General features: G+C 35.7%; 1 protein-coding gene across 1 annotated transcript; it reads left to right on the top strand.

The window, feature by feature from the left end:
- On the top strand, nucleotides 338–12835 carry LOC109832624 (DNA-directed RNA polymerases IV and V subunit 2-like). The gene is made up of 8 exons (XM_020400001.1): nucleotides 338–493; nucleotides 1075–1554; nucleotides 2118–2324; nucleotides 3923–4803; nucleotides 6836–7127; nucleotides 7719–8666; nucleotides 10999–11270; nucleotides 12091–12835. The coding sequence occupies exons 2-8, from the start codon at nucleotides 1075–1077 to the stop codon at nucleotides 12587–12589; spliced, it is 3579 nt and encodes a 1192-aa protein (XP_020255590.1). The 5' UTR covers nucleotides 338–493; the 3' UTR covers nucleotides 12590–12835.

The raw sequence follows: 13569 nt of genomic DNA, 5'->3' as shown, positions 1-13569 counted from the left end.
GGGGGGGGGGGGGGAGCACGTTTTCTTGGATTTTGGAGGCTAGAAGCATTTTCCCCAAAAAACTAACAAAAAGATTGAGAGTAGATATGACCATAAATATAATAATAGATATGGCCGATATATATGATAATGAACATGCAATGCAACGAATTAAAAGTACTAACCTATTAGTCTTTTACAATTTAAGATATTAAAATATTACTTTTTATAATTTAAAATATTATAATATTTTTTTATAACATAGAATAATAAAATGATACTTTTTTATAAGTGGCGTTTTTAAATATATATATATATATATATATATATAACGATAGCAAACAATAGAATACTTAAGTGTCATTTACCCAAAAATCAATTGGAAACGAAAGGGTTTCCCCCTCTCTGTCTTCTCACCAAAACCCTAGTTCTAAATCAATCTCATTCTAAATCAATCTCCAAACCCTAATCTCTCGAAGAGCAACCGACTCGTTCTCCATTAAACTCCTCCAAGGTAAAGCCCACACTCTCTCTCTTTCATGGTTTAATGGCATTGTAGAGGGAAATAGTTGAAACCCGTTATTTTTTACTTCTTCGACTATGTTTTATGAAATAGTTGCTTCCAAATTTGATGTTTATTAAGATTAACTGGGAAATTAGTGCGTAACAGTGCGAGACAATGTCAACATTCATCAAAGGTTCCTTCTTGCATGTCCCTTTTAGTGATTTGGGAAGAAGAGGAGCGTATTTGTGAACCCTCTTTTAGTGTTTGAGTTTTGGATTTACATAGATTTTCCTAGAATTTTTTGCAGGAAAAGGAATTTTTTTTGGTTTGTTTTAAGGCATCCTAAGTTTTCGTTTTTTTTTGGTTGATTAAGTTACAATCAGAACCCATATTAGTTAACTGAAGAAATAGGTAGCCTAGTGATGTTTTTTTTCCCTTTTTTGAGCTAGCTTAGTTCTGGGCTTGTACATTCTTAAAAAAAAAAAAAATCTACATTTGCATTATGACATTTTAAAATAACCTAATGCTTATTGATAGAAAATTTAGGCATCTTAACATACTTAGTAGAAGATCGCATTTATGGAATGCAGATGGAAGGTGATCAATTGCCAAAGAGTTCAGTCAATGTAGATGATTGGAATTGGATTATCGAAAATGAGGAGAAGGACACTATGGATGTTGATTCCCCAGACTGTGTAACCCAATATCTTGATTTAAAAGAAGAAACACTGGAAAGGTTCTGCAAAGATGCAGCACGAGCCTTCTTTAGTGAGTTTGGCTTGATAAATCATCAGATTAACTCCTTCAATCAATTCATAACAAGTGGGCTCCAGGAGATTTTTGATTCTTTGGGTGAAGTAGTCGTGGAACCAGGCTATGATCCATCCAAGGGTGGAGGAGGAGATTGGCAGCATGCCACTATCACTTATGGAAAGGTCAGGCTCGGAAAGCCAACTTTTTGGACCGAAAGAAGTGGTCAGGAGACAGAAGAATTAAAATTGTTGCCTAAGCATGCCCGACTGCAAAATATGACCTACTCGTCGAAATTAAAAGTGGAAGTAAGGGTTCAGGTATGTAGATTGCATTCACATGCTATAAGAACTATGCATTATTTGTCATTCTTATATTCAGATAAACCTTTTCTTCTTTCAGTTTTGTAATGATATTTCATGTTTATCAAGAATCAATGTTACTCCATGAATTCAAAGCAGCACATATACATGAATACACATAAAATGGACAAGATTGTTTATAGCAGATACTACTATATGTATCTGCTAGGGTCCTAAGGAACTAAAAACATTCTATTAGTGAGCAGTTTGCTGCACATAGAAAAATATGTAAGCGGGTGATTCAATAGAAAAACACACATATGGTGTGGCATGATGCCAGCTAATACTAAAACAATATTAGACATATTATTGAACCTAGTCTAGTCCTTGATGTTACTTTGATGCGACAGTTTTCCTTTGAGCCAGAGATTGTATATTGAAGAATTTAATTATGATAGATCCTAACATCTATATTCAAGGGATTACAACATATAACCTGCTTTAATTCTTCATAGTATGTACTGTCTCTATGGTTTTCATCATCTTATTGGAAGCTTTGCATCATCCTTTTTTTTCTTCAGGTCTACATACTAGAGAAGAGTGACAAGGCTAAAACTGGAAAAGATTCACACATCTGTAAAAGGGTATTGAGCGATGACAAGAAGGAGATTACCATAGGAAGCATGCCAGTGATGGTGAAATCAAAATTGTGCTGGCTTGATACACTGGATAAAAGTGATTGTTTATATGATTCTGGGGGTTACTTTATAGTTAAAGGAGCAGAAAAGGTAATTTTGCCCCTTCCATATTCATCAACAACATTCAGTGCTTGTACTTAATCATACATATGATGACTCACGGGTTACTAGTCACTTGTATTTTCCTTAGGATTCCACCAATCTGCTTAACTTAAATATGTATGAGAGCCTTGTCCTTGTTTCTACTTATTCATATCACGTTTAGCTCTATTCATAATGTTTTCATCAATGCATGTATGCTCACGTGTCTTCAATACTTTTTTTTTGTTCTTTCATTTCCTTCTCTTTCTTTTTGCTGTTTCTTAGTGAGGGATCAACAATGGCTGGCAGGGGCAGCTTAGTCCAGCTTTTCATTACTATAATCGATTGAGATGTGAATTATTAAAATATCTCCATAGTTGTTACTGTCTTACAGATTATTTTCATTTCAAACTGCGTGCTTATCAAAATATATGTTACCGATGCTGAAGGGTTTTAGGCTCAGAATTCTTCTTACACGTCTGGGAAAAGAGAGTGATTAGCTTAGTTTCTATATTAGCTCGTCTCTTCGTATCTGAATATGTTTTTGGCAATTTGAATATGTTTCTTTACAGAAGTTATCCTTCGTCTCCTTGTATCCTTAAATTCCAAGGTGAGTGTTGGGGTGTGTGTGTGGATGTTAAGTGTTAAGATTGCTTGATAATTATTATAGAACAGCAACCCATCACCTTACCCTAAGCTTCGGGTGTCAGATTTGAATTATTGAAATATTGATGTTAGATGTTTAAAATTAATGCATATATTTCCTGTTCAAGTGGTCTCATTGGTTCCACAGTAATATAATCTTATGCTCACCTTTCGATGACACGTGAAAGGTGCTTGAATCTCGCACATACGATGTTGAATTAAATCAGCTTCTCTCTCGTCAAATCTGAAACCTGGATCATAAGTTTGCATCTTCGAGGTGTAAATTCTTTGAATATATTATGACATTATGTTCTTGTTTACATAATAGTATGAATTGTCTTGTTTAACTGCTTGTCATTGATTATTTAGGCTCGCAGTCTTTTGTACCTACACAATGTTATTCACATACATAACTTGTTGTACTTTCCCCACCTGTCTGATAAAGTAAAGCAAGCAGGTTATGTAGCTTAGGTATCTTGGTGCAGCGAGTATCCATCAAAGAATAGTTATTTAGTTAATAATGTTACAAATGATCTGTTCATTTCAGCTTACAGTACTCTGAATGTTGCGGATATCCTGGATTTACTTTACAATAACACTCTTATATTGTGTAATTCTGATTCAAAGTGACCAATGTCTTTATGTTGTTGAATCGAACTCAGAGTTGCCGAAGTTCTTCATTACCCTGAATCATGGTTTGTTGGTTTCAAATTTGGGTTTTGTATTCGGTTGCATTGCATATAACATCTGACATAATACAACTTATGCATTCAAGCATAATACCATTTTGCCGGTATAAGTGACATTTCTAAAGTTTAGATGGGTTGTCTAAAAGTAGGTCATACATAAAGGGAATTCTGTGAAATTTACCCTATTAAGTATGTTATTTCTGCTTTGTTTAAGAGTTAAATGAACTGGAAGTGCTCTTGAGGTTGTTGCATTCTGACCTCTCTTCTTTGCAGGTCTTCATTGCGCAGGAGCAACGCTGTTTAACAAGATTGTGGATCACGGATAAACCTGTCTGGACAGCATCACATATTTCTGAGATGAAGAAGAAAAGGGTTTATGTTAAACTTGTTGATGCTTCGAAAGTTGATGGTTTAAATAGTGGGAAACTTATCAGCATATACTTCTTATATGCCACGATGCCGGTTTGGGTCATGTTTTTTGCCCTTGGCGCTGCTTCTGACAAGGAAGTTTTTGAGATGATTGATCTTGATGGTTGCGATAATAACATTACTAATATTATATTAGCAACTATTAGAGATGCTGATGAACAATGTAATGATTTTAGAAAAGCGGGAAGATCTAGAGACTACGTGGATAGTCTTATTAAAAACTCGAAATTTCCACCCACCGAGTCATTTGATGAGTATGTTGGGAAGTACCTATTTCCAACAATTTCCGGGCATAGGGAGAAGGCACTTTTTCTTGGATACATTGTGAAATGCCTGTTGCTAGGCTGTTTCGGGAAGCGAAAGTGTGACAAGAGGGATGATTTCAGAAATAAAAGGTTAGACTTAGTTGGTGAGTTGCTTGGTAGAGAGTTGTGGGCAAATATTCGACATGCTGAGAAGCGCATGGTTAAAGCCATGCAAAGAGATCTTAGTGGAGATCGTGACCTGCAGTTGATAGAACGTTATTGGGATGCCTCGATTGTCACAAATGGCCTGAATAGGGCTTTCTCGACTGGTCAATGGTGTCATCCATATATAAAGACAGAGAGGTGTTCTGGAGTCGTGGCGAATCTCCAAAGAACTAATGCATTACAGATGATGTCTAGTCTGAGGAAAACAAGGCAGCAGGTTGCTTATGCTGGAAAAGCTGGAGATGCTAGATATCCGTGAGTGCATTTTTAGTCTATCACATACTTTTTATTATTAATTTGAGGTTGTTTTGAGTCGTGGATTACTTTTTTGGTCACCTTCGGGTTCTTTGTATTTCCTCTCTACTTTATTTTGATGGGCTATGCTTTGAATGTGGAAACTAATTTTCACTATTGAAATGAGAATGCGATACTAAGTCATGCTTTATTCAGTCAATGATCTTTTGGTTTAATATTAATTTAGTGTAGGTTGCAGCACAACTTATGCCCCTTTGCAAGTAGTTCGTTGGCAGTAAGAAAATGATAATTAATTGAGCTTCTTCATCATTTTAAACAGAAAACTTGACCAGTTGGCCTTTTGGAATTTGTTGTATACTTAGATAATTGCTGCTGTTTTTTCTGTTGAAGTGAACCAGTACTGTACTGATGTAGCAAGTGTTTTTAATAGTCTATTTTATTAAGGCTGATTAAGCGAGCTATTAATTTGGAGAATTGGAATCTTTAAATATGGGGCTTCACTCTTCTTTAAGCTATAACATGGGGATGTCCTGGTACATGGTGAACAGATATATTTGGGAATTTCATTGGTGACACTACATCACACCTTAATACAATTAGGACGCCTTTCTGAGTATTATCCTTGTTGAAAAATTTTGCTCAGAGTGCAACTTAATTCCTGCTTCATTGCATCCAAGGGAATCACAAAGTCACAAAGTAACAGGACTTCCGTGTGTGTGCGCGCGCGGGCGCGCGTGTATCGGTGTTTATAAAAATAGGCTGATTTTATCGATTTATCACCGATATATAGGGTTTGGGCTATTATGACCGATATGATTTTTGCAAAAATATATTGCATATAGTTTTGGGCCGATTGTCCCCAATATATTAATGTAAATCCGATAAAGTGGCTGATTTCTCGTGGGTTAAAAAGCACTCGATTTTTTACAACTTGCATTCTAAGTGAATTGGTTTGGGTTTGGAGACAAAAACCCTCTTTTTTCGATGCCCAACCCACATGCTAAACAAAAACAATGTTATTCTATTCTATTTCGCATTAACTAAACAAAAATAATTGGTAAGTGATTCTAAACATATTTTACTTGAATATTAGTATGTTTATTTTTCATTAAAGGTGCTTCGATTATATTTTAAGATATTATATTATATGCTCCTCATCCGATGTAACGCTCTAATTTTTACTACTTATCCCTGATATATCCCAATAACTGGGATCCGATATCAATTTTAGCCGTCCGATATATAATCCCCTCTTATGACAAGGATACCCATTATATATATATATATATATATATATATATATATAGCGAGAAAGAGAGAGAGAGATGAGTATGCTTAGTACCAAGCACAAATTTTTGTGCTTGATAGTGATTTGACATATTTTCCTTCACTCATTGAAATTGGGGCTCACATTCACATGAGTTGGAGAGTGATTGAGAATTGGAATGAGAGGATGTGAATAGGACACCTCATTACCAAACACAAAATTTGTGCTTGATACCAAGCATACCTATTTTTCTCATATATATCATCTTAAAAATTATAGTAACTGGGAATGTTCTGTTCAGTTGACTTGTTGTGAAGCACATAGAACTGGTGTCCAATTTGGGCATTTTAGAAAATATTTTTTTTCGTAAGTGAATAAAACTTTTATTACCAAAATGCAACAAGGTATGTACCATCCCTGTACAACTTTAAGGTTCATCCAGATGTGAGCCTCAAAAAAGTTCAAAAACTTTCAAACTCTATAAAAAAAAACACTATCCAAAAAAGAAAAAAGAAAAAAAAAGAAAAGCACACACATTTATAATAACATTTTAGAAAATGTTATTGTATTTATAATAACATTTATTTTGTTGTCATTTTTTGTGGCTAGGAGAAATGATTTGTTGCTTTTGTTTTTCATTTCCAATTTTGGTTTAAAAAACATCTACATGAAACATCCAATATATCACAGTTATATGCGCGCTCAATCTTTATTTGTCATTCTAGACTTTGATATTGACTTATTATGGACAACTGTGCTTGGCAGAAACCCGTCTTATTGGGGAAAGCTATGCTTTCTCTCCACCCCTGATGGAGAGAATTGTGGGCTAGTGAAGAATTTATCAGTTACTGCTCTTGTCAGCTCCAGCATCAATGAACCTGTTCTGGATAAGTTGGTTTCCTGTGGAATGGAAAAATTGGATCAAATTTCTGTTTCTTCACTGAGTAAAACGTATAAAATCTTTTTGAACGGGGATTGGATTGGAGTGTGTTCGGACTCAAGGTTGTTTGTTCTAAACTTCAGACAAATGCGCCGTGCACAGGAAATCAATTCTCAGGTCCTCTTTTTCCCTTCATGCTTCTCAATGTGGGTTCAATTCAAGTGGTTATTAGAACAGCTTGTTCACATATAACTGCTGCACAAGTAGATAAAGTTCGGTCATCTGGAAAATTTCATATATCTGCAATGTTAATGATATATGTGTTATATGCTCGGAATATATGACACCATATTTGTATATTGTCAACTAGACCACTTAAGTTCATCGGAAAATAATAAACTAAAGCTTATGCTTTTCTTACCTAGATTTGATAGCATCCATGGGTATATTCCTACCCCATATAATTTTCACTGAGGCAGGATGCACTGATGACTCATTTAGGTTAGATTTGGTAAACTGGCAGGATTTTTCTCCATCCCTGTGAAGCCTTTTAGACTGTTACTATGCCACATAGTTGACACCACTGTAATGCTTTGAAGAATTAATGATGATTGTGAGGTATCTTGTGATTATTCGCTAGAGGCTGATGGACTCTATGGCTTGCTCTCTTAAGTTTGTTCTGGTGTTTCATGCACATTGTCTTAGTCTGAAATTAACATTTGCTACACTTGTTTGTCTGTTATTTGAATTTTTTTTTTTAAAACTTAGGTGGAGATCAAATTGGACCAACACCAGAAGGAGGTGAGAATATTTTCTGATGCTGGGAGACTTTTACGACCTCTTCTAATTGTTGAAAATCTGAAGAAAGTCAAAAGCCTCAAAGGTGGGATTTCCTCGTACCAGTCCCTTGTAAATGAGGGAATTATTGAACTCATTGGTGTAGAAGAAGAAGAGGACTGCAGAGCTGCCTGGGGGATCAGATACCTGTTGCAGGAGGGTAGCAAGCAAGCAGCAATACCATACACACACTGTGAGCTTGACCCTTCCTTTTTACTGGGATTGAGTTGTGGTATCATCCCTTTTGCCAACCATAACCTTGCACGGAGGGTCCTATTTCAGGCTCAGAAGCATTCACATCAGGCTGTTGGTTTCTCAACCACAAATCCTGATATTAGGGTTGATACACTGATGCACCAGATGTATTATCCACAGAGGCCTCTGTTCCGAACTGTGGTAGCTGACTGCCTTGGTAGGAGAGATTATTCTCTGGGCCTGAAGGATGGGATGTCGAGGCCAGAGCTCTTCAATGGTCAGAATGCTATCGTGGCAGTAAATGTTCACCTTGGTTACAACCAGGAGGACTCCTTGGTGATGAATAGAGCTTCATTAGAACGTGGAATGTTCCGTACTGAACATTTTAGGAGCTATAAAGCAGAGGTTGAGAATAAAGAAATTACCAAGAGAATCAAGTTGAAAGACAAGGTGGAGTTTGGAAAGATGCAGAGCAAAAAGGGTCGCGTGGATTCTCTTGAAGATGATGGCTTTCCATGGATTGGTGCTTGTCTCCAGACTGGTGACATTGTGATTGGAAAGGTTGCAGAATCCGGAGAAGATCACAGTACCAAGCTGAAACATACCGAGAAGGGGATGGTACAGAAGGTGGTGCTCTCGGCAAATGATGAAGGGAAAAACTTCGCAGTTGTCACTTTGAGACAGGTGAGATTTTAGACAGCAGTTCTGCTTGTAATCAATTAAGTTTTGTCGATTTGATAATCTTTCTGTTCAGAAGATCTGTACTCCTGTCCAGTTACAATTCCTTTTACGGATATCTTTCTTCCAGGTAACTTAGCTAGCCACATAAATTCATTACAACACGTCTACGTTTTCTAATTGGGGGTTAATAATGTTGTTTTTACATTTTCCTTTTTTTTAATTTGTTTCCTGGAGAATTATCTTACTATTCCCCTTTCTTTTCACACTTCCAAATGTTACTTTCATGTAAGTGGCAGACATTAGTGGACCTTATCAATGTATTTCCTTTCTCTTTATTATCGTCTTGTGCATTTGTGTCACTTTCAGACTATGTTACCTGGGTACTTCTATCATGAAGCCATATCCATACTCGACATGTACCTGACACGTACCCGACACCTATCCGTGGCCAAACTTCATGGACACTCATTGTGTACACGCATACATTTATTCAGACGTGGTCAATTATATGATATACATTTTAATTAAAAACACTTGTCAATCACTTCTTGGACGTATATCCTACAGTTTTCAATGCTCACATCCATTTCTTGAAACTCGTTAGAGACAGATCGAGTTCGTTCCAGCCCATACCCAAGTTCAAAACTATGATTTTAACAATCGTTTAGGTTTCTAGTTCAAATACGAATAGCTTCCAATTTATAATAATCAACATAATGAAAGAAACTTAAAGGGACATGATAGGAATTTAAATTCTAATGAGACGTATATATATATATATATATATATATACACTACTTATAAAAGAGAATACCCATGTCAACACTTTTTATTTCCCTTTTTACCCTCTCAATTTTTTATCTCTCACAATTATACCATTATTTATAAAAATAATGATGCATAACCTCATTAACCATGCACCTCTTCATTTTCTCAAATTATTTGGTCATTCCCTAGAATATATTAATAATTTATAATGATAAAAAAATATTTGGTCACTTGGTCGAACATATTAATAATTTATAATGATAACAAAGCTAATAAATTTATTTTAATTAATTATAAAAGACGTATCAATTGTAATGAATTAGTAAAATTATTTATTTAATAAAATATTGTACATAATTGTAGTATTAATAATAGCATAAATAGGGGTTGATTCTTTATATTGTAAGGAATATCACCCTTTTCGATATTATAATATCATCTTAGTAATAAAAATTAGACATTATGAATTAAAAATACTTTTATTTAGAAAAGTTACTTTATATAAATATATTGGATTTTTGAAATCTACGAGTCATTCACTTTTTGTTGGAAAGTAAATGTCTCATAAATTTCAAGGATCCAATATTTTTATATAAAGTACTTTTCCTAAATAATAGTATTTTTAATTTATGCCATCCAATTTTTTATTACTAAGATGATATTAATTATCGAGCAAGGTAATATTCTTTACAACATAAAGTCATATAATTTTAAAAACTACTGCCATTATTTAATAAATATTATAATAAAATATGTCCATAACATAAATATTTAATAATATAAATGGTTTAATTATATCAATAGTGTTACTTAAACTAATGATTACATTATTATTTAATAATTATACTCCTAAATAAATTGTTTAATAATATAATAATAAGCTAATTTAAATAACTATTAAATGTATGTATATTTTACAATTTTGCCGTGTCCTGTACCGTGCCTGCAGCCGTACCTGTTTTCATGCATCTTAGTTTCAGACTTATAGCAGTCCATTACTTAGATTACTGTTCTTGTATTACTATTGCTTTTGCGTTTGAGTTTTCTTTAAATGTGACGTGGCAGGGATTTCATTGCGAAACAAGCGAAAAAAAAGAAAAGCGGAAAATGTGCTGAAATGTCTTGAAATGGGTTGGAAATGTGTGTTTTCCATTTCCTTTTTGTCTTCGGAAAACAACCAAACATGCCCTAATTGGAATATGGTTTTTTTAATCACCTAGAGACTTCGAGGGGCTTCAGTTGTTTTGGTCCTTACGTTTTAGAAGAAAAAGCCAAAACTTAATTTAGATAATTAGAAAAATCAATGAATGTTACATAAACAAGTTTAAAAAATACAATATTATGAGTTAGGAAAATGCACAGTATCTAAAAGTTTCTCTTAAATGAAATTGAGTGGAAGTTGAAATATTGTTCAAATCATGAAAGCTCCTTTTTCTTGATATAATATCACAATTTATGCTCATTATAGTCTCTAGCTACTGCATAATACTCTTAAATGGAACTGATTCTATCAGCTGTGTGTTTTGGACATTTATCATTCCTTGACCTGTTAATCAAATTGCCTTAGGTCCGATCTCCTTGTCTTGGGGACAAGTTTTCCAGTATGCACGGTCAGAAGGGTGTTGTTGGGTTCTTGGAGTCGCAAGAAAATTTTCCTTTCACCCGTGAAGGAATTGTTCCAGATATAGTGATAAATCCACATGCTTTTCCAACCCGGCAAACTCCTGGTCAGTTGCTAGAGGCATCACTTGGGAAGGGTATTGCTCTTGGTGGAAAGATAACATATGCTACTCCATTTACAACTCCGTCGGTTGATGTCATCGCAGAGCAATTGCACCGGTATATTTTCAATTATTGGAACTCTGAGATCTTTTTTTATTTATAAAACTGCTGTTACTGATATCATGCTTCTACAGCAAGTATTGAATTTGATGCCCTCTGACATAAACTGGAGACAGCTCTGGTGCACGTTCAAAATGTTATAAGTTCCAGAATAACTCCTGATCTAATCTTGCATTTCGCTCTTCCCTTTTGAGGGATTTAACGTCTGAATTCTTCTCCTAGTATATGTTCATGTATTGTCAGAAGTTAGAATTTAGGAAATAAATTGCATATTAGCATGATGTTTCAGAACGTATTCACAGACACTCATATCTACTTCTCTCTCGTGACACATACACAGAGAATAAGGGAAAAGATCATACCTTACGGCTTACGCATCACTTGTATTATATCTGTTCACTATGATGTCTGTGATTGCTTTACCTTGTCATTGTCACTTTTCTCATACTTGCTTAGGGGGATGTTGGTACCTGATGAATTTAAGGAATTATCTACAATGCGTTTGTTAATGTTGGGCATCATATTGAAGACCCAGTTAATGCACATTCCATGCATAATAAATTCTCTCTTTTTTTTAAAAAATAGTTTTCCAGCTCTCCCTTGGTCAAATTGGTCAACTCACTATTCAACAATTGCATAATTCACTAGATAACTGCATATAATGATAGCAATCTTCTCTCCTAATTTTCATCCAGTACGGGCTATATTTTTTTCTAAAGTTCCCTGCATTTTTCGTGCCTGCTTGAGGATTATGGGTTTTATATTTGTTAACTCTCATTCTTTGATAATCTGTTAACTATTCCTTGCATCATCTCAGTTTAAATTTCCAGAGGTGGGGAGCCGAGAGAGTGCTCAATGGCCGCACAGGTGAGCTCATGCAAACCATGATATTCACTGGCCCGACATTCTACCAACGCCTGATCCACATGTCTGAGGACAAGGTGAAGTTCCGAAATACGGGTCCAGTTCACCCGCTGACCCGCCAACCCGTTGCTGATCGCAAGAGGTTCGGTGGGGTCAAGTTCGGGGAGATGGAGCGGGATTGCCTCCTCGCCCATGGCGCTGCTGCTAACTTGCATGAGCGTCTGTTCACGCTCAGTGACTTCTCCCAGATGCATGTCTGTCGCACCTGCAGCCGTTTCGCTAATGTGATCCAGCGAGTTGTCAGCAACGGGAAGATACGGGGGCCTTATTGTGGTTTCTGCAAATCGGGGGAGAACGTCGTGAGGATTAACGTACCGTATGGTGCGAAACTGCTATTTCAGGAGTTGTTTAGTATGGGTATCTGCCTCAAGTTTGAAACTGAGGTTTGTTAAGTTTGATGCTAACGTGGAAGTGGGTTGTGATGCTTGTGTAAATACCTGAAGCATGTGGCTGACTGGAAATGGGTGGACGAGGACGAGTGGGTGGATGTATCTATGTTTATGACTCAAGACTGATGGTGGTGGATTGTTTGTTCCCTCCTACTGGTTGTGTTCTGTTTTTTGAATAGTTGTACTGCGTGTTTTCTTCTCCTTTTGATTTCTAAATAAATTCCTGGTATGATGGTTTAGACTTTTATCTGTTGATGAAACATGTGGTGATCCAGAGATGCACAATCAGTATTGTTGTTGTTTTGAACTTGCTGCCCCTCTATTGTTATTTTTGCAGATAGGCCCTTGAGTGAATGTTTTTGACCATTTTGCCCCAAATAAATTCCTGTGATGTACGATGGTTTATAGACTTTTATCTGTTGATGAAACATGTGGTTGGTGATTATAATGGTGGCCCAATATCTATTAACTTCTTGCACCAAGTGGTCACAAGTATCTCTATCTCCACGTACGATGTCTAAGATATATATTCCCCAATTATGCAATAATGCCCACGAGGCATCCTGTGGCGCACGAGGCTCATCGATCGATGGCGACGAATTTGGATTCACTCTGTCCCATTTGACAGTAGAAATGGTACCTAGCCCTCTGATCGATCACAAATATTCCTTCTGATATTGAGTATAGTTATATAACCTAGTTAGCTATATTAATTCTGGATACAGCAACATATATAAGTTAATTAACGTGTTGTGTGTCCTATAGCTGGAATTCGATGACCTTCAAGGCGGTAATCAATTTGCATGCATTTGGATTTTGTACAAGGCTTTAAATATATACACATTGAAATAAAGACACCTTAATTAAATTTGTTATCCATGTGCACGTTTATTCAGAGTGTTTCTGGATTATTTTTGAATTAATTTTGAACTTGTAACTAATTGATTTGAAGGGAGGGAGCGTACGTTGCCTGCAAATTTGCA

This window comes from Asparagus officinalis, chromosome 3 (assembly GCF_001876935.1).
Source record: "Asparagus officinalis chromosome 3, Aspof.V1, whole genome shotgun sequence".
NCBI lineage: Eukaryota > Viridiplantae > Streptophyta > Magnoliopsida > Asparagales > Asparagaceae > Asparagus > Asparagus officinalis.
This window is presented reverse-complemented; position numbering and strand designations above follow the sequence as displayed.

What these genes read in the sequence shown, in the direction of transcription:
- LOC109832624 (XM_020400001.1), top strand. Translation starts at nt 1,075, where the DNA reads ATGGAAGGTGATCAATTGCCAAAGAGTTCAGTCAATGTAGATGATTGG. An exon ending in CACAGGAAATCAATTCTCAG is followed by an intron (nt 7,128 to 7,718) that starts GTCCTCTTTTTC and finishes TTTAAAACTTAG; the next exon opens with GTGGAGATCAAATTGGACCA. An exon ending in ATCGCAGAGCAATTGCACCG is followed by an intron (nt 11,271 to 12,090) that starts GTATATTTTCAA and finishes GCATCATCTCAG; the next exon opens with TTTAAATTTCCAGAGGTGGG.